The sequence below is a fragment of the Salmo trutta genome, chromosome 37, assembly GCF_901001165.1.
Source record: "Salmo trutta chromosome 37, fSalTru1.1, whole genome shotgun sequence".
Taxonomy (NCBI): domain Eukaryota; kingdom Metazoa; phylum Chordata; class Actinopteri; order Salmoniformes; family Salmonidae; genus Salmo; species Salmo trutta.
This window is the reverse complement of record NC_042993.1, coordinates 7,620,893-7,642,224: the sequence shown is the minus strand read 5'-3', so window position 1 is coordinate 7,642,224 and position 21,332 is coordinate 7,620,893. Positions and strand designations below refer to the sequence as shown.

The 21,332-nt window shown below is 43.4% G+C and overlaps 1 protein-coding gene and 1 long non-coding RNA gene across 3 annotated transcripts; one reads left to right on the top strand and one right to left on the bottom strand.

The window, feature by feature from the left end:
- Nucleotides 1-1,793: 1,793 nt before the first annotated feature.
- LOC115176805 (brain-specific angiogenesis inhibitor 1-associated protein 2) lies at nt 1,794-14,037 on the bottom strand. Of its 2 annotated transcripts, none has more exons than XM_029737116.1 (15): nt 13,473-14,037; nt 9,705-9,834; nt 9,442-9,517; nt 9,133-9,219; nt 8,514-8,575; nt 8,345-8,416; nt 8,066-8,203; nt 7,371-7,496; nt 7,077-7,253; nt 6,208-6,865; nt 5,883-6,087; nt 5,661-5,726; nt 4,790-5,045; nt 4,661-4,701; nt 1,794-4,517 (listed from the first exon to the last, which is right to left on the bottom strand). In XM_029737116.1, the coding sequence occupies exons 2-15, from the start codon at nt 9,750-9,752 to the stop codon at nt 4,445-4,447; spliced, it is 2,085 nt and encodes a 694-aa protein (XP_029592976.1). In that variant the 5' UTR covers nt 9,753-9,834; nt 13,473-14,037; the 3' UTR covers nt 1,794-4,444. The 2 variants fall into 2 exon arrangements, with proteins under 2 accessions (XP_029592976.1, XP_029592975.1); XM_029737115.1 differs by having other exon boundaries at nt 7,371-7,523; nt 13,473-14,035.
- On the top strand, nt 13,728-16,164 carry LOC115176806 (uncharacterized). The gene is made up of 4 exons (XR_003872287.1): nt 13,728-13,809; nt 15,532-15,671; nt 15,823-15,879; nt 16,080-16,164. It is a non-coding gene; the product is annotated as an uncharacterized LOC115176806 (long non-coding RNA).
- The last annotated feature ends 5,168 nt before the right edge of the window (nt 16,165-21,332 follow it).

The window sequence follows — 21,332 nt, the reverse complement described above, 5'->3', positions numbered from 1 at the left end:
AAGTGGATTTGAGATGATGGATGACCACAAAAAAGGGATGGGAAATTAGAATTTTAAATGTGGCTTTGACATCCAGAAAATGTATTTTTTTTAAAAAAGTATCTGATTACAAAGCCCTCTGATATCATCCCGTTTGGGAAGTATTGGTTAATTATGGCACCGTTGGTCTGTGCTTTGTGTCCATAAAGCTCTCTGCTCTCTCTTATCTATGGGTCTCCTGGGGGTGTCCCTGTCTGTGTTCAGGTTACACCTCTTCCTCACAGGGCTGAGGACCCCTTTATAAACCAACCTCATGTCACTGAGGAACTCACATAACTCTTGGCAACACAGAGAGAGCTTGAAATTAACACCTGGTCCAAATCTAGAATCTACAATCACTTGTTCTTTTTTCTCCTGGGATATGATGTGGAAAGCAGTGGTACTAGTGTGTATCTGCTGGTGGCTGGGCTGCAGACGATAGACAGAAAAACATATAGAGTGCCACTGTGTGGTTGAGAGTTCATTCGAGTGGTCATCTTCACCTGTGGAGGAAGACGGTCACTCAGTACAGATGAGGCATGCTGCTGGCTGGAGAAGCTTTATCTCAGCTGGCTTATAGCTCAGTGTTTCTAAGTGTTGCACATTTTATTCTAGCCCAGCACTAATACACCAGATTCAGCTAATCAATGGCTGTAAATGTTTAGTTGAGTAGCTGAATCAGGTGTGTTGGGCTGGAACAGAAGTGGTGCAACTCTGGTGCCTGGAACTGGAATACAGTATCTGACTGTACCTATTACATCCTGATAGAGACAGTTAACTGGTGTGATGAAAGAAGTTTGAATGCCGATCCAGCTAGTTCCATAATTAGTTATGGGATTACAGCAATCTTTGAGTTTTGAACAGCATGAGAAACAGTCAAGATGCTACACTGTATTTCAGGAGACTTCCCTCAAGACCCCTTCAGCTCAGACTCAAGACCCAGACTCGACCCCATAGCGTCCAGAGAGTTCCAGGAGGCTGGGATGTTCAGCAGTCCAGCCCACACCCTTATCTCAGAGGAGGTGCTGGAGGCTCTTTGTACATCTGACTTTCTGTGTGTTTCCCCACCAGCCACATATATGGCCACACTTAAGAATTAAATTTGTTTATAAAATACATGAACTGGATTACATTAGAAAAATGTTATTGTCCATGCAATGTGGAAATTTGCTTTTACACATAAAAACATAATCAGGGCATCGCAATGCTTTATCAAGAACATAGACTGCTGGGGCCTCCCGAGTGGCGCAGTGGTCTAGCTGCCTAGCTGTGCCACTAGAGATCCTGGTTCGAGTCCAGGCTCTGTCGCAGCCGGCCGTGACCGGGAGACCCATGGGGTGGCGCACAATTGGCCCAGCGTCGTCCTGGCTAGGGGAGGGTTTGGCCAGCAGAGATGTTCTTGTCCCATTGTGCTCTAGCGACTCCTGTGGCAGGCCAGGCACAATGCATGGTGCAGTGTTTCCTCCGACACATTGGTGCGGCTGGTTAAGCAGGCAATTGTGTCAAGAAACAGTGCGGCTGGGTTGTGTTTCGTAGTCCGTACGGGAGTTGCAGCAATGGGACAAGAATAACTACCAATTGGATACCGTAAAATCAAAAAAAGACTACTGAAACTATTGCCTACAGTAAAACTGTACTGATTATGTGCATAGGGTCTTATGGATTAAGGAGTATAAGGGATTTGTGGCCACTCAATTCTACTGAAGCTGAGGAGATTTTAAATCAAATACCTACAAAATGGTTTGGTTGTTCAATGTGAAGATGAACACTGGGTGTAGTGATTAACATGTTTATTAAAGTTTTCATTGGAAAGAAATACAATAACAGTGGTATCAGGAATGTGTGTGTATCCAAGGTTTTATACTGTGACCATGATTGTTGTGTGACTCGGGAAAGGCAATGCTGTTTTAAAGAGAAAAAAGCTACAGATGAAGTAACAAAAAAATATTATAACAAAACAAATTAAAAGACCGAAATAAAAGTAGGGGCAGAGGCAATTGTTTTGTTCTTAACCACGTATTTAAGACAATCTTACTAACAGATGCATCCTGAATAGAAGATCCTGAATAGTCACCAAGGCATCATTTTTCTTTTGCCTTTTACAACTGGATCCCATTCTCATACAGCTAGATTGACATTGAAAGGTCATATTTTGAAGAAGGTTAGGACGGTGAAAAGAAAAGGTGCAAGGTTAAGGAAAAACAAAGTTAAACAAGATCAAAAACGGTTTTTTTTGTTGCAATTTGTACAAACATAAGTAAACTTCAACTATGTGATTTCACTATACTCAGTATTTAAATCAACAGCAATGTTATTTATTGTGTGTTAGAATTACCATAGCAAGAAAGTCAATCATTTCACAGGCTAGGTTAGAGATGCAACTTAATACGATACAGAAACATGAGAGAAGGATCTATACACTGTAAGGGCCGGAAATCAGAATAAAGATCATACAGAGAAACTAAATTTTCCACCCTGAATCTCTCAACTGCAGTTTTGTAGATGACAGAGACACTAGCGAGATACCAGACTAGAGAGATACCAGATGACAGACTAGAGAGATACCAGACATGGAGAAAGTGAGAGAAAAAATACTACTTTCTACATCTAGTTTACCATTGACACTTGCTCACACACTGTTCCACTTTCCAAATACTTTCCTCAACACTTTCAAAGTTAAGACTTCATAAGCACAATCAGTCTTCGCCCTTTAAATAAGGTTCTGTACGGTTTGCAATTGGTAAACGTGCAGCTAAAATCTGCTAGATGTGAACAATCTGTTGGAGTCTAATTCGAAATCAATCGAGAAGACACTAGTTAAAACAAACGAGCTGAATCCATCTCTTTTCTTATACATTTATCCCTCAACACAAGGCCAATTTCTCAAACCTACTGTCCAGGAAAAGCCATCCTCCAAACCCTCCACTGTTTCTTTCCTCTACTACCTGTCCAATACAAATAGAAGTACAGTTCACCACACAGGGATGCATTGTTACAGATGTAAGATCTTAATTTTAGCCAGTTGCAGGAAAATAATCCTGCAGCAACAAGAAATGTGAATTAATCATTTTTTTGTAGGGGTTGGTAGACACACGTTAGAAGCCTTTTTAAAACTAAAATACACTACAAGTTTGCATTTCCTGCTATGCAGGAACATTCTCACCAACAAAAGAGTAATCAAATAAAGATCCTACATCTGTACGGTTGCTCCTTCTTACTTCTATTAATATGTTTCTGTAGATAACAGAGACTCTTGAAGGTAAACGTTCAATACAATCTACACATCATAAACTAGCAGCAATAGCTTTGCAATGCAACATATTTCTGTGTATATCATATCAATTGCCTTTGTAAATTGATCAGTTGATCTTAAAAATATAATTCCTTATACAAATCCTACCGCACATTAAAACAAATTATTATTAAAAAAATATTGGTGTTTAAACTTGAACTATTTCCTACCCAGCATTGTGCTGATGACATCAGTAAGCAACATCAATACACTTTTCTTTAAATCTCCATACAGAGAACATGTAAATGAAGTTGTACAAATGTGATAAATCAACAAGTGATTGGTAGGTCTGCATCTATCGTGAAAATACATCTGCCTAGCTAACAATGTGTTTAAACATACTCTTATTGAATCCCAACAATGAAAAAAAAAGACAATTCTTCAACATGTTTGGATTTTCCTGGCTCATACACACACATCTCTGTATAACTCTTCTCAAAAATCCTCCTCAATGAAAATACTGATAAAACAGGAGCCTGTCCTTTAAGACAATTCCTAATGGTACAAGTAAAGTATGATATAATTCATTCAACTATTACCCGACTACAGGCTGCTACCAGGAACCAGTCTCTGAACGGGTACAGACAAAAACACATAATAAACATTTTCTACCAAGGTTACTTCTAGAAAAGTGTTGTAAAATGAAAATAACATTATAAAATTATCAGTAATGCCCAGGGCTCAAATGTTAATGTTGGACATGCCGACAAAATGGCCGTCATCTGTTTGTGTTTTTACTAACATCACAGAGCTTTTTAAATTCCAACTCCCACACTCATCTTTTTACTCTATAATTCTCAAATACTATGGTGGATTTTTATTCAAGATCTCATTTTGTCCAAAGGGTCTTTGACAATCACTGTTATGTCACTCAAATTTCAGCTTTGATTCTTCTATCTTCAAAATAACACCACATAAGTGTCTGTAGTTTGACTTAGGCCTGATTAATACACATCTAATCAGCACTTGTAAATAACCAACATGAACAGAAAGGTTTACTTAAGGCTTTCTCTTAAGGCTCAACAGTTGAGAACTCAACCAACACAGTTACTGGACTCTGAGAACAAATTCAAAACACATGAATGTTTCCTATTAACACCTATCCATTGGTTGCCTGTTCAAGGAGACCATGTCCTATTCGATGATGGGTGCAGAGCGATCGTTGGTCACCGTCTTTCTGAGCCGGACATGGGCAAATGGGTTGGTCCTGCCAGGGAGACAATGTGCATATCAGGCATGACAGAAGCTTAGAGACGTTTATCGACAGTCATCTATCTAAAGTGGACCAGGGTTGGTGACTACTGCAATGCAGTATGTCTACTGTTTAAATAATATAATGAATGCATTTACCAGGTTGGGGAGGGTGGAGGAGAGGCGAAGTCTGAGGAGAGCTGTAGTAAAAGTGATGAAGATCCTAGTGTTATTAACCCATTACATATCATATCTACATTATATTCTGTCATTATAAGCCATCTATACCTCTTGCATCAGCATTGACAGAGCCGGTCGGTCAGGGGGCCCTGCCCACTCTACCCCTTCACCTCTGACCTTCGGCCTCAGGCTGACCTGGTTGGAGTCGGCCATGCTGTATGGGCGCGGGCGGAAGGTGCTGACCCTCTGAGGGGGGAATGAGCGCTCCTCCTCGGACTCAGGAGTCAGGGCAGGCAGGCCAGGAGAGACCAGCTTGTCTAACTGACCCGTACTGGTACTGTTGACCTTAGAGAGGAGCGGGGAGCTGGAGAGAAACCAGTGGTAAATGGTTCATTTTCCAAGTGTCTTGCTCAACTCAATATCCTTAATGACAATAGCAGGCATATTGTTCTGACATTTCAGACTGAGGATAAATGGAGGAAAGTGGTCACGCTAACTCATCAACTGTACTGTTGATCTTGGAGAGTAAAGGGGACGTACGAGGTGGTAGAAGATTAGGACAGAGCTTAGGCAGATGGAAAGAATGAGGGTCATTCATTTTTATTCCTCTCTAAAGGCCCGGTCTCTTTGCTTGGCATGGACACATCAAAATGACAATGACACTTAGAGAAAAAAACAGCATATCTGTGTCAAAGTGTCAGTGATCTCTCTCAGCTTCCTGTGAATAAGCCAAAATCATCACTGCCAGTTTGTAGACATCGCTATCATACTGACAGACATGTTGTTGACAACGCTGCAGCTAGGCTGTTAGATCAGAGTCAATACAGGGAAGGGTGGAGAGCATAGCGGAAGGATTTCTAGAGTTACAGTGTCAAGATTTAATCATAACCCTACAAAGTTGACTTCCATTTAAGACAATAACATTTTGAGGAATGAAATGACAATATCATAACAGTTCCTTGTTTCTATGGTGACAGACCTGCTGTCGAGGGGATCCAAGGTGTTGGGGTAAGGCTGAGTGAAGGAGAAAGGGAACCAGCCTTTCCTGTAAGGGAGAGAGGGAGGAATTGTTTTGGTATTATCCGTATATAACCTAGAAAACCCATGGATTGCCTGAAGATGTCATTTCAGAACAGTCCTCAGTTGGTGTTTGAAGAATTGTAGGCTTTTGTACAGCTGAATGGTGGGTTCTAACTCTTACCGTCCCGTCCGTTCGTTCTGGCCATAGTGCCACCCGTCTCTGGGTTCAGAGATGAGGAGGCTGAGAGCGTCGCCTGGCAGGAAGTGTAGTAAGCAGGCCCCGCCCACTCCACTGCCCTCTGAACCCCCAGGAGCGTGGGCAAATATGGCTTCCACACGAGACGGGCTGGAGAGAGGGAGAACTCTGTCTCTGGGCAGAGTGGAACCTGGAAGATAGAGCGGGACAGAGGAGAGAGGGAATGTGAAATTAATTAAATAGACATCACATTGGGAAAGAAATGGACAAGATGGCAAATAAAAAGTGAAGGGGGGGTATCAAAACCTACCCATAAACCCTCCCACCCGGGCCTCGCTGACTGGTCTCCTAGGCAACGGCAGTGTAGACGTTCCATACATCTCCGCTGCCTTCATCAGCATGGAATTATGGGACAGCAATGGTGTGTTCCCTCCTCCTAGCACTCCCTGGTGGTGCAGCGAGGGGGTTATGGCTCTGGAGAGAGGTGCACTGTGGGGTAGTGGAGGACTGTGAGGGGCACTGAGGGACAGCGGCAGGGCCAGGCCCTGTAGGGAGGAGTAGGATGGGGAGCCCTGGCTGAGAGAAAGCACAGTGGAGGGGATCAGACTCGGAGAAAGGCTGGAGGTGCTGGTGGCCAGGAGAAGAGAGGTCTGCTGGGCTTGGATGGAGCCAACCGTGGAGGAGGAGGTGGATGAAGTGGTGGGAGTGTTAGCAGTAGTGATAGCATTAGCACTTGTGTTGTTGTTAGCATTGGAGCTAGCTGAGGCACTAATAGGCGTGCTGGTCTGCTGAGGGGAGCCTGCCCCACTCCCTCCAATAGCCCCTCCAGTGGCAGCGAGGGAGCGGAAGGTCTGGGGTCCGGGGGAGTTTTGGGGAGGGGGGATGTCACTCTGGGAAGAAGAGGGGATGGGTCTCTGCTGCTGAGAGCCACCATTCAACAAGGGAGGCACCTCCTGTACTGACAGCCTCTGAAAGAGAGAAATTGTAAGAGAGAGAGATAAGACAGAGAGATGAGAAGAAACAATGGAATTTTGCTAAATGACTGAAAACCATCTGAATGCTGTCTAAATAACAGAATAGCCTAATCTTATAATAATTTCACTTTATCTTCTGAAGTACATGGAATTCAGACATTTGCCTGTGAATTCCTACTAATGAACTGAAACCCCTTGCCCTCACCTGTTCTGGCTGTGCAGCGCCCAGTTTGGCGTGTCGGAGGAGCTCAGCTATCCCAGATGCCCCAGAGCCCTGAGGGGCGGTGTGACGCAGCAGGTTGAGCGCCCGTTCAGGTAGTCTGGTTGGCTGGGAGCATGACTGTTGCCATGAGGACAGCTTCTGTGACAGGAGCTCTCTCACCTGGACACAGGGAGGAAGGAGAGGCAGGTTGGCAGTTGGATGGGGGTCAGGGACAGTGTGTGTGTGTGTGTGTGTGTGTGTGTGTGTGTGTGTGTGTGTGTGTGTGTGTGTGTGTACCTTGCAGTGGTAGTTGATGAGCAGCTTGGTGACGGAACACTGGCGGTCCACCAGGAAGCAGTATCGTCTCCTCTCCTCCGTCAGCGCCGAGCGGTAACCCACAGCAACCAGCGTGTCCAGCTCAGCCTGACGACGACTCATTAGCTCCACATACTGACAGAGGTTAGTAAACGCACACATAGAAACAAATGCAGAATAACAGAGGCAGCGGAGTAGGAGATATGTGATCTTTATAATACACTGTAGGGAGAGGCCCATCGGAGGGACCAAAAGGACATGAAACTAAATCCTAATCCCAAAATATTATCCCTCACCTTCCTTAACCTTTTCTTCCATTGTCCACCCCTTCTTATTTCCTGTTTTCTCATTCCTAAGATTTCTCCTCTTTCTCCTCCCTATCCCCCTCTTTTACTTCAGTAAGGACTGGAAGCCAAATCAGCTGAGCCAGATTGCTGTTTAATCTCATCCATACTTCCGCACACACAGACTGTACATACACATACACACACACAAACACTTGACTGCCTTGTAATGCTGAGTAAGATGCTTTAGTCTGGTGGTGTTTCCAACAAAATCCCACAAATCTCAAGTGTCAAAACACCACGGTAAGTGTTTCACCAATACACAAATGCATTGTTGAAACCTTACACACAAAGCACTACTGACACAAAATGGTGTTGTTGGATGCCAGTTACCTGCATCTCCCTATCTCCGTACTTGTTGGGGTGGCGACTGCCCTGGCTCTTCCTGCGCAGCTTCTTGAGCTGTGATTGGCAGCGCTCGATAGATTCCGACTTCGACTTGCGCTCACTCTGATATTTCTTCAACGTGGCCTGAGATCGAGAGAGAACAGAAGCGAGAAAATCCGATTGAGAGAGAAACAGAGCAACAGATAGAAAAATAGTTAGTCAGAAAAGTGGTTGCGCTGTAGAGAGAAGGAAATATGTTAAAGGAAAATGCATAGATAAACTCACGGTAAGATATTTAATGTCCAACTCCAGCTTTTGCTCCAACTGGGACAGCAGCTCAGAATGGAACAGCTTCAACTGTAGATCATATTCCACCATCATTCATACAGCATCACAATATTTAACAATCAATCATATCACCACACACACACACACACACACGGTAAACACTCACCACGTCCTCCAGTTGAACCTGAATCTGCCTGTGCACCTCGGCCATCTGGAATAACGTGTCTCCTGGAATCCCCAAGAAGACACAGGATAGAGAATACGTCATCAACACAGGGATACAGAGCGGGATAAAAGGGCTGGGGAAAAAACACTTGTTGTGACTTCACGTCGTCTGTATGTGCAATATTGTGTCTGAGGTGTCGGATCAATAAAGTATTATCTTATCTCACCTGGAGCTGTTAATTGACTGAATGATTGTATCTCTCAACTTCTCAGCCTATGATGTCAGCTGTGAGTCTGCCAATGAGGTAAAGGCTGTGTGTCTCTCTCCCACAGCACAGTAGTTTGTGGTGTCTGGCATTTCTCCCTCCCTCCCCCCTTCCCGACTGTTTGCAGCATTACAATGAGATCATGTGGTGTTGTTAATCTCTCAACAATCAACCCACTCTGTCCCTCAGTTCCCTCATGCTCGCTCTCTCTCTCTCTCAGCTCCCTCCCTCCCTCACTCCCTACTTTCTCTTGTTCCTCCACTCTCTAGCTCGCTTCTTCTCCCATAAACACTAAGGGACTCTCACCCCACCCACCGGTCTCTCTCTCTCTCAAACACCCACGCAGTCACTCACCCAGTTCTTTGGACCCTTGGCTGTCGCTGGCCAGTTCTCCCAGTTTGACCAGACCATCAAAGTATCCCTTGGCTGCTACCGTCACTCCTGAGAGGAAAACACCTTCAGTGAGGGGCACCATGTAACAAAGACCCTCTAAATGGGCTTTAGGATTGGGCCTGGGTGGAATGCAGCTTCTATGCCAGAAACCAGAGAGACATCATTAAAATGTCCAAACAAACATGCCCTACCAACATGGCCACCCAACGCCACTAGATATACTACACCACACATTATACAGTATACTGTGTGCACACCACTCTCTCTCACCGGTCAGGGCCTTCTCATAGTGTTTCCCCATGGTCACAAAGTTCTTCAGACTGGGGTTGAACTGGTCCAGAATCCCCTACAACACACATGACAACAAGAGACAATATTCATGTCTCCTCTTCAACTTACCACTTAGTCACAGTCTGTGATCATTGCTGCTAGCAGACTGAGTTTCAACAAAAGCGTTATATAGGGCACTCGCCTGACTACATCTACAGACTAATTCATTGCTCTTGGAGACAACAAACCTACACACACTGTACCTTATACACGTTTTCTGTCATCTTGTTGACCTCGTCTGAACGAGACATGGTGTTTCAGAATGTATATGTATTGTAGTCTCCTCCCCTGTATCTTAGGGAATTAGGCTTTACAACAGCAGACTGAAGTCCCCTGGAAACACAAAGATGGAGAGAAACAAGTGTTGGCAGGTAGCCTAGCGGTTAAGAGTGTTGGGTCAGTAACCAAAAGGTTTCTGGTTCAAATCCCAGAACAGACTAGGTGAAGAATCTGTTGATGTGCCCTTGAGCAAGGCACTGATCCATAGGAACATACAGGAGCAATGGTTAAGAGTGTCTGTTAAATGACTGAAATGTACAATTAATTCAAGTATAAAGAACTTCTATGAGAGGTCTAACCAGACACCCAAGAGAGGTATTCAGGCCGAGGTGTTTGGAGGTGACCTGGCAAATCAAACTCACCCATACAGAGTGAGATGGAGGGTTTTCATCTGCGGTCTATTATCCATACAGGAGGCAAGGACCAGACAGTTTATCCCTAAACTACCACCCTGCATACCCCAACATGTTTGTGCTGTGACCCATCTTCTAGAGTTGTTTGGGACTGTGTTCAGTCTATTCCCAAAACTTCTAGCAGTCCTATGCCGTGACCCAAGAGGAATAAACCACAGGCCACCAGTGGGTCCGGAGCCAGTATTTGGGAACACCGGCTGCTTCTCATCAAGAGGGTGACCTTCCAGAGCTAACGACTGGAAATGTTGACTTTATGTCCTGCTCCATTATCCGATATGGGTCAACATTTTTCATGTAATCTCTGTAGGATAACAAAGGAGGGTTGTAAGGGGAAAAGCTGAGTTGAGCGTGACTTTAGCCATTTAATCCAGGGGGGAATTCTGTCACCGAACAGCTTGGTCAGTTCAGCACCGGTTCTCTCTCTGTGGTCCAATGTTTATTCAGCGCCATGACACTTGTGCCTGGTGTTGGAAAAGTCCATTGTTCTTATCTGAGGGGTTATGAATGGTCTGAAACAAACTGATAGCAGAAACATTTGGCTTGCCCTAATGTAGGGTAGTGATAAAGTCATTGGTGGACTCAAATCGCAAAAGTTAAGAAGTGCTGTGTTATTAACATCCATATGGAAGCAGGAAATAGAACCTCAGGGCCTGGAATCAAAGGAGGGTCTGACTGCTGTTTTAAGACACGTTTTGGTAATAATGTTTTATGGGGGGGGGTTAAGTTTTTTTACTTCATAACTCAGACGCAAAAGTAATAACAGACGTCCAGATGTATCACAGATCACATGACTAAGCAAAATACACCAGGGTATCACTGTATAATACATGATGTCTGCAGTGGTGGAGCACCTACTGGAAAAACAGCATTTGTTACTCTAACATATAATCCAATCAAATCAAAGTATTTGTCACATGCACAGGATACAGCACGTTTAAACGGTACAGTGAAATGCTTACTTGCAAGCTATAGCACACTGAGTAACGGGCCATTCTAACTGTTCCACTATAATGCATAACTTATTACATGACACAATCAGAAGATTGGTAATATAGACCACTTTAAGCAATACTTGTATCATGCTTATGACACTTCATTACATGTGTTGGTGGAAATAGAGTGGGCAGAATAGACATAGTTCTGATACGGTATTGTAGAACGTCTCAGAAATAATTCTAGTCATTCAAGTTCTATTCTGTAAACCTACAGTACTCTAGCCATGATGAATGTACAGTGGCTCTCACACAAGCCTCTTCTCTCTAGTGTTACAGCACGGTGGTCCTCGTGTGGGACAACACACACACACACATCTGACCTCACTCTACACTAAGGCTCACACATGCTCCTTTCAGACAACATCCTGTGTGTGTGGCATTCTGCAGCAGGTCATGCATTGGCTCACTTGTTGATGTCAGTGGATGGTCATTGGGCAGACAGACATGTGTTGGGTAACACTGACCGGTCAGGCTGCTGTTGAATAGACCTGATGATATCATTTGATTCCACAGATGTATGGGTTACAGCTCTGTACACTACAACTGACCTCCTATGGACTTTGTGTAAGTACAACTATTGTTACCAATGTTTAAGGAGGCTCTGAGCTTATGTTAAAGACGTCCTCTAGCAATTTGACGTTTTCCTGTTGAATATCCCAAGTATAAATACAGTAATGTACACACACTCGAGGGTTATTTTTGGGGAGCAAAATAGTGTTTTTTTAGACACAACTGCAAATGTCAAGTAGTATGGCATTCAAGGAGTTACCCTTACAGAAAATTAAACTTATGTGTAAAATCTTGATTACAAGTGAAATTTCACATATGAAATAATGTGAAAATGTGTTTTTGGAACACTTCAAATGTGATCACGTTTTCACATGTATAGTTTCATGTTATCACATATTTCTTTCCATGTTATCGCATTAACTTCACAATTCACATGTGATCACGTGAAATTCATGTGGTTTTTCCTGTAAGGGTTGGACTGATGGTCTGAGATGATGTCATTGGACCCCCCCCCCCCTTGTTAGAGGAGCAATAGAGAACCAAAGAGGAAAGGCCCACACCCCACTTGTGTCATGTTATACCTGGACCACCTATTGAGATGTGCCTTTTGGTAAGTAAATCAGGTGTTGTGTGAGGGGAAAAGGAGACTGGAGAAAGACTAATTGGGTAAGCAGAAGTGCACAAAGAACTGTTATCAATATCTGAAGAAATCCAATAAAGAATGTCCTTGATCAATATCCTATTGTTGACCAGGCAGAAACACATTTTTTGGGGTGTCAGGTAGCCTAGTGGTTGGAGCATTGGGCCAGTAACCGAAAGAGTTGTCAGTTTGGGATTCGATCCAGCAAGGTAAAAAAAAACAACAACAAAAAAAATCGGTCTTTCTGCCCCTGAACAAGGCAGTTAACCCACTGTTCCCTGGTAGGCCGTCATTGTAAATAAGAATTTGTTCTTAACTGACTTGCCTAGTTAAATAGAGGTTAAATTAAAAACCCAGGATTTCTTTCTAGCCAACTCAACACACTACCTCTGGTTCCCCATAAGCGCTGATCTACAATCAGTTATGCTTGTTATGTCCTGACGGTCAGGGTTTGGTAAACTGACCATTAATCTGCAGATTGGGGCACATTCTCAAGGTCCAATTTAAGAGGTTAATTCATGTCTTGTTATTCAAACCAGGTTGGTCAATTGGGAACCAATGTTCATACGCAATGACAACATAGCCAAATATACAATTACACAGCAAAACTATAATCAATGTACTAAAACACAAATGACCTGAAATGGCTTTTGTAATGTAGGTATTGAAATACCAATTTTACATTTTGTTGCCAAAGATGTTTCAAAAACAGCTACTAGGCCTACATAACGTCAACAACTGAAAACTGTTGACAAGCTCTGCAGGAGTTTAAGTGATTACACTGGTATTGGCAACAATTACAAGTGTGACAGAGATGTGAAAAATCATAGGTGAAAAATATCATAAACAAATGTCTGTGAAACAGATTGGAGGATAAGGTTGTGTTTATCACCTTGACTCGTATTGGCATACATAACTAAAATACGAAACATCTTCTCTAAACCAAGTTAAAGGAATTATCGAGATGTGAAAGTGGACGAAATGAGAGACATTACTCTCTCAGCAAATCAGTATCACCAGTCTATAGCCTCATTCAGCAACACCTGTTGATCTCTAGGCTTACATATAAAACCCAGCGCAATTCATTCAAAGTTAGATAAGCAGCAAAATAGTTGATACAAAGTGGAATTGTACCTTTTCTGAGCTCATTGTTGAAAAAAAAACAGATGACCGAAACGCCGTTTGCCTTTTGTTCTATTGCTTTCCCCTTCGTTAGTGGGGGGTTGTTTCACCCTGCAGTGCACTAAATCTCAATCTCCCCCCGCATTCTCTCTCTCTCTCTGTCTCTGTCTCTGTCTCTCTCTCTCTCTCTCTCCCCCCTTTTTTACTCACACAAATCGGTGTCAGACTTTTGGTGCCGTTCTGTACCTCTACTCACTGTTGAGCTGATTAGCAACATGCCTTCACGCACACACCCCGGACAGAAAATTCACCGCGAATAAACCCCGACCGCTACATCAGACTCCCTACGGTTAGAAGCCTCCGTTCTCTTCCGTTCTCTGTCTCTCTTTACCACTCTCCCTTTCTCTCACAATGTCCTCACTCTCCTTCACTCTCTCGCTCACTATCCCTCTCTTTCTCCCTCTCTCATTCACTCACTCACTCGGGCAGAATAACAATGAGCAAACGGGACCCGGGATGAATAGCGGTAGAGAGAATAATGACTTGAAACTTTTTAAAGCAAGGATGGCAGACCCCGCAGTCACGTATCATTGGCCTACATCCGCCACCCCCTTCTCACATTCCCTCCATTCATTCTCTTAAGTGGGCAGTAGCCCTTTGGTTTATTATTCACATAATATTATATATGTTGCATCTAGCCAATTACTTTAAACATGTTTTTGGGGTGAGAGTGATAAATCAATAGGAGTAAAAAATATTTGGCTAAAACGTTATAAAATGCAAAAATAGTTTTTACAAAAACGTTCAATACTTTTCAGGTGATTCTTCTGTTTGGTATGTCAAGGGGTTGAGCCAGGGTTGAAGATCGGTCTAAAGCAAAGGTTAGTGTTAGGGTTATGCCAAGATTATGGTTAGAGTTAGGGTTACGCAAGGCTAGGGGAGGGATCCCATTTCCCTCTGCTGCCCTCAGAAGGTAATTCCTTGAGTAAAATCCATGGTAAAAAAAAGAATCATTATGCCAAGATTAGGGTTATGGTTATGGTTATGCCAAAATGGGTTAGGATTAGGGTTAGTGTTAGGAGTGTTAGGGTTGTGATTGAGGGTTAGGGTTAAACATATCGCTTTGGGTCAGTTTAATTGGGTTGTAGTAGCTACCACTGACCAACAGATGGCAGTTGTGTGACGATAATCAGTGCAAAGCAACAAGCAGAACAGAAGCTGCTCATGAATTGGTCCATTTGGTAACTACAGTAGGAATAGATGTGAAACTGTGTTTGTGGTTCTGTGTCATTAGGTCTAGCTCTATGGAGGTGTTGGCCTGCTAGTATAGGTGGTTGATTGTCTGGTCTCGTGAGCAGGTGCCCTGGCACCTTGTATCTGAGCTGTAAAGCGTTTTGTCTCTGTTCACTTCCTCAGGCCTACTTTAAGACTGACAGACGGCAGCACTACTGGCCTAGTAAACACCAGAATAACTCATCTAGATCTCTCTTTCTCTCGAGGTCCCTCACAGTCTCTCTCTCTCTCTGTCCTTTTCTTGCTCTTTCTCCCTCTGTCTGTTTCTTAGTCAATTAAATTCAGTTCAAAGGGCTTTATTGGCATGGGAAACATATGTTTACATTGCCAAAGCAAGTGAAATAGATAATAAACAAAAGTGAAATAAACAATATAAAATTAACAGTAAATATTAGTCAAAAAGGTTCCAAAGGAATAGAAACATTACACATGTCATATTATGTCTATATACAGTACAGTGTTGTAAAGATGTGCAAATAGTTAAAGTACAAAAGGGAAAATAAATAAACATAAATAAGGGTTGTATTTACAATGTGTTTGTTATTCATTGGTTGCCCTTTTCTTGTGGCAACAGGTCACAAATATTGCTGCTGTGATGGCACACTGTGGTATTTCACCCAATAGATATGGGAGTTTATCAAAATTGGATTTGTTTTTGAATTCTTTGTGGGTCTGAGTATGTCTCTCTCTCTATCTAGCTCTTACTAGCTCGGCATTATTATGTCTCCCTCTGTCCCTCTCTCGGTCACACCCTGATCGCACACATCCGCTGCATCAGTGTCACGTTCTACTGAGGCTGACTTCTTTCTTGGAACTTGAAGGAAGTCTACCGTGTGTGGCGCTAGATGTGGGTCACCTAGAGCTGTTTTCCTGGACAATGGCCCAGTGTGTCAAATGTGCACCTAAGGCCAATCTCAGGTATCTTTGATCAACCAGTCAATTATTATAAAGCCACATTTAAGGGGGGGGGGGGGGGGGTCAATGTTCAAACCAAAGCAGGGGGGCCTCCACATGATTATTGCATTTTCATTCTGGGTTTCTTACTGTATGTTGTGTTTACATTCAACAGCAGCCACATGATCATGCATAGTGTTGACGTCAGACAGAAGGACCAAGGACACGGATGGTAAACACATGATTCTGCCAGTGTCTGTCGGTGCTGTTGAGTATCTTTGACTAAAATATTAGACTCAACCTTCCTATTTGTTGATAATATTGGCGTCAGACTGCTGAAGGCACATGGACACATGGCACAAGAACATGGATGGTTGCTGTTATCATACCTTTAACTTCCTGATGTTGTGAGATTCTCTCTGCTGTTTACAGAACACTGGTGCTGTGAGATCAGGATACCAGGGCCGGCTTAGAGAAGCAGTTGTAGCAGTGGTACTTCTGTCCTTGAGCTGTTCTTGTCTATTAATGTTCTGTATTATGTCATGTTTCATGTGGACCCCAGGAAGAGTAGCTGCTGTTTTAGCAGGGGATCCTAATAAAAAATAAATAAAATACTCATTATATCACACAATCACCAGTATGTCTGACCTGGGGTGAGACTGGTATCGAATGACATGATCTAACAGTCTGTTATTATAAGGTGGAGGTTAAAGAAAACCAAAACAAACACAGGGCCAAATGTAGCACCTCAGACACTATAAATACCACACAGGCCTCAAATTGTGAATTTGACTTACAGGTCAATGTAACCTACTGTCTCAAATCAAATTTTATTGGTCACATACACATTGTCACAGGCGTCAATGAACGGTGACCAAAATGCAGCGGGTATAGTGCTCATCTTTCCTCTTTATTTGAAAGAACACTCAAAACAAAATAAACAGATGACGAAATAGTTCCATAAGGCACACAGGCTATACAGAAAATAACCACCCACAAAAACACAGGAAAAACAGGCTGCCTAAGTATGGCTTCCAATCAGAGACAACGAAAGACACCTGCCTCTGATTGGAAGCCATACCTGGCCACACATAGAAAAAGAAACATAGAAATAGAAAACTAGAACCAAAAAACCCCAAAACACACAAACAAACACCCCCTGACCATACTACAATTACAAATGACCCCTTTACTGGTCAGGACGTGACAGTACCCCCCCCCCCCCCCCCCCCCCCCAAAGGTGCAGACCCCGACTGCACCTCCAAAACAAAAAAAAACACAAAACCAACCCCAAACCTAAAGGGAGGGAAGGGTGGCCACCATCAACAACGGTTCCTGTGCTACACCCCCCCTTCGCCAATCCTCCCACTACGGAGGTGAATCTGGCTCTGGGCGTAGCTCCCGTTCCGAAGACTCTGGGCTGAGAGGCATCGCTGGAGGCCCCGGGCTGAGAGTCGTCGCTGGAGGCCCCGGGCTGAGAGGCGTTGCTGGAGGCTCCTGACTGGGGAGCGTCGCTGGAGGCTCCTGGCTGAGGGGCGTCACTGGAGGCTCCGGGCTGAGGGGGCATTGCTGAAGGCTCCGGACCTTCTTCACCACGCTGTCTGTGTGGGTGGACCATTTCAGTTTGTCCATGATGTGTACGCCAAGGAACTTAAAACTTTCCACCTTCTCCACTACTGTCCCGTCGATGTGGAAAGGAGGGTGCTCCCTCTGCTGTTTCCTGCAGTCCACAATCATCTCCTTTGTTTTGTTGACGTTGAGTATCTGTAAGTATGTAACCAGGTATTCATCTCTCATTATGTAAGGAGATCAGAGTGACTTATCGCTTCACACTGGGATTGACTCATTGGGTTATATGTACGAAGTCCTATGACAGAATTCCACCAGGGATATTTTCTGGCAGAATTGTCATGGTGTTCCAGAATTCTCATGATGTTCTATGGCAGAATTGTCATGGTGTTCCAGAATTCTCAAGATGTTCTATGGCAGAATTGACATCATGTGCTTATAGGTGTGTGTCTCTCTCTTTTTCGGTTACAGTCCTCTGTGACAGTGAAGTGTCGTGTGTGTCTGTTACAGTGCAATGTCGTGTGTGTCTGTGTAACAGTGCAGTGTGTGTGTGTGTCTGTGTATGTCTTTGTCTGTCTGTGACAGTGCAGAGTGTGAGGTATTTCCTGAACAGTCACTCTGAGTGTGCCATGTGTTGGAGGATAATAAAAGCTAACCAGGTTGTTCACCACCTCTCAGAGAGGGATTCTGCTTCAATTTGCCTAATCTGATCAAATGGGATATGATTAAGTGTGAGCGCTGGCACGGTGTCTCAACGCCAGCTGGCCTGACCAGATGGCATCTTATATAGTAAGGCATCTACAGAATTCTACTTTCATGTGGATCAAACTCTGTAATTATTAGATACAATTCAACCTTGGTCTCTCTTGGAAATGTGAAATGTGAATTCAGTTAGATTTTTTTATTTAAAAAAATTATAAAATTCACCTTTATTTAACCAGGTAGGCTAGTTGAGAACAAGTTCTCATTTGCAACTGTGACCTGGCCAAGATAAAACATAGCAATTCGACACATACAACAACACAGAGTTATACATGGAATAAACAAAACATACAGTCAATAATACAGTAGAACAAAAGAAAACAAAAAGTCTATATACAGTGAGTTAAGGCAATAAATAGGCCATGGTGGCGAAGTAATTACAATATAGCAATTAAACACTGGAATGGTAGATGTACAGATGATGAATGTGCAAGTAGAGATACTGGGGTGCAAAGGAGCAAGATAAATAAATAAATACAGTATGGGGATGAGGTAGGTAGATAGATAGATGGGCTGTTTACAGATGGGCTATGTACAGGTGCGGGGATCTGTTAGCTACTCTGACAGCTGGTGCTTAAAGCTAGTGAGGGAGATATGAGTCTCCAGCTTCAGAGATGTTTGCAGTTCGTTCCAGTCATTGGCAGCAGAGAACTGGAAGGAAAGACGACCAAAGGAGGAATTGGCTTTGGGGGTGACCAGTGAGATATACCTGCTGGAGCGCGTGCTACGAGTGGGTGCTGCTATGGTGACCAGTGAGCTGAGATAAGGCGGGGCTTTACCTAGCAGAGACTTGTAGATAACCTGTAGCCAGTGGGTTTGGCGACGAGTATGAAGCGAGGGCCAACCAACGAGAGCATACAGGTCGCAGTGGTGGGTAGTATATGGGGCTTTGGTGACAAAACGAATGGCACTGTGATGGACTGCATCCAGTTTGTTGAGTAGAGTGTTGGAGGCTATTTTATAGATGACATCACCAAAGTCGAGGATCGGTAGGATGGTCAGTTTAACGAGGGTATGCTTGGCAGCATGAGTGAAGGATGCTTTGTTGCGATATAGGAAGCCGATTCTAGATTTAATTTTGGACTGGAGATGCTTAATGTGAGTCTGGAAGGAGAGTTTACAGTCTAACCAGACACCCAGGTATTTGTAGTTGTCCACATATTCTAAGTCAGAACCGTCTAGAGTAGTGATGCTGGACAGGCGGGCAGGTGTGGGCAGCGATTGGTTGAATAACATGCATTTAGTTTTACTTGCATTTAAGAGCAGTTGGAGGCCACGGAAGGAGAGTTGTATGGCATTGAAGCTCGTCTGGAGGTTAGTTAACACAGTGTCCAAAGAAGGGCCAGAAGTATACAGAGTGGTGTTGTCTGCGTAGAGGTGGATCAGAGAATCACCAGCAGCGAGAGCGACTTCATTGATGTATACAGAGAAGATAGTCGGCTCGAGAATTGAACCCTGTGGCACACCCATAGAGACTGCCAGAGGTCCGGAGAACAGGCACCTCTCCAATTCTATGATTAATTATCATTATAGTTCAATTCTACTCCATTATGTATTCCAGTGAATGACAACAGTCGGGGCAGTCAGGACGTCAACATCATCAGTTACAACTCTAATAAATGTTTACTTGTTGAAGACTAATCTCGGTTAAGCCAGAGCTAAAATCTTGCGTAATTTGGTCAGATGCACAGTTTGTGTTTAGTCTGTCCACAAGAGATTAGTTGAAGACCAAGAGTTAAACATGGCCAGGGGCTAGTTGAGTGTATAGACAGTCGTATTTAACTACAGTGCATTTGGAAAGTATTCAGAACCCTTGACATTTTCCACATTTTGTTACATTACACCTTATTCTAAAATGTATGAATATTTTTTTTCCCCTCATCAATCTACACACAATACCCATAGCGAAAAAATTAAAAACAGAAATTCCTTATTTACATAAGTATTCAGATCCTTTACTATGAAACTCGAAATTGAGATCAGGTGCATCCTGTTTCCATTGATCATCCTTGAGATGTTTCTACAACTTGATTGGAGTCCATCTATGGTAAATTTTATTGATTGGACATGATTTGGAAAGGCACACACCTGTCTATATAAGGGCTCACACTTGACAGTGCATGTCAGAGCAAAAACCAAGCCATGAGGTTAAAGGAATTGTCCGTAGACCTCAGAGACAGGATTGTGTCGAGACACAGATCTGGGGAAGGGTACCAAAAAATGTCTGCAGCATTGAAGATCCCCAAGAACACAGTGGCCTCCATCATTCTTAAAATGGAAGTTTGGATCCACCAAGACTCTTCCTAGAGCTGGTAGCCTGGCCAAACTAAGCAATCGAGTGAGATAGGCCTTGGTCAGGTGACCAAGAACCTGATGGTCACTCTGACAGAGCTCCAGAGTTCCTCTGTGGAGATGGGAGAACCTTTGAGAAGGACAACCATCTCTGCAGCACTCCACCAGTCAGGCCTTTATGGTAGAGTGGCCAGACGGAAGCTGCTCCTCAGTAAAAGGCACATGACAGCCCGCTTGGAGTTTGCCAAAAAGCACCTAAAGAACTCTCAGACCATGAGAAACAAGATTCTCTAGTCTGATGATACCAGGATTGAGCTCTTTGGCCTGAATGCCAAGCGTCACGTCTGGAGGAAACCTGACACCATCCCTACGGTGATGCATGGTGGTGTCAGCATCATGCTGTGGGGATGTTTTTCAGCGGCAGGGACTGTGAGACTAGTCCGGATCGAGGGAAAGATTAACGGAGCAAAGTACTGAGAGATCCTTTATGAAAACCTGCTCTAATATATATATATATATATATATATATATATATATATATATTTTTTTTTTTTTTTTTTTTTTTTTTTTTTTTTTTTTGTTATACACTACCGGTCAAAAGTTTTGGAACACCTACTCATTAAAGGGTTTTTCTTTGTTTTTACTATTTTATACATTGTAGAAAAACAGTGAAGCCATCAAACTATGAGATAACACATATGGAATCATGTAGTAACCCCAAAAGTGTTAAACAAATCATAATCCATTTTTTCTTCTTCAAATAGCCACCCTTTGTCTTGATGACAGCTTTGCACACTCTTGGCATTCTCTCAACAAGCTTCACCTGGAATGCTTTTCCAACAGTCTTGAAGGAGTTCCCACATATGCTGAGGCCAGGTCATCTGATGCAGCACTCCATAACTCTCCTTCTTTGTCAAATAGCCCTACACAGCCTGGAGGTGTGTTAGGTAAACAAATGATAGTCCCACTAACCCCAAACCAGATGGGATGGCGTATCGCTGCAGAATGCTGTGGTAGCCATGCTGGTTAAGTGATGGAGTGCTGCATCAAATGACCTGGCCT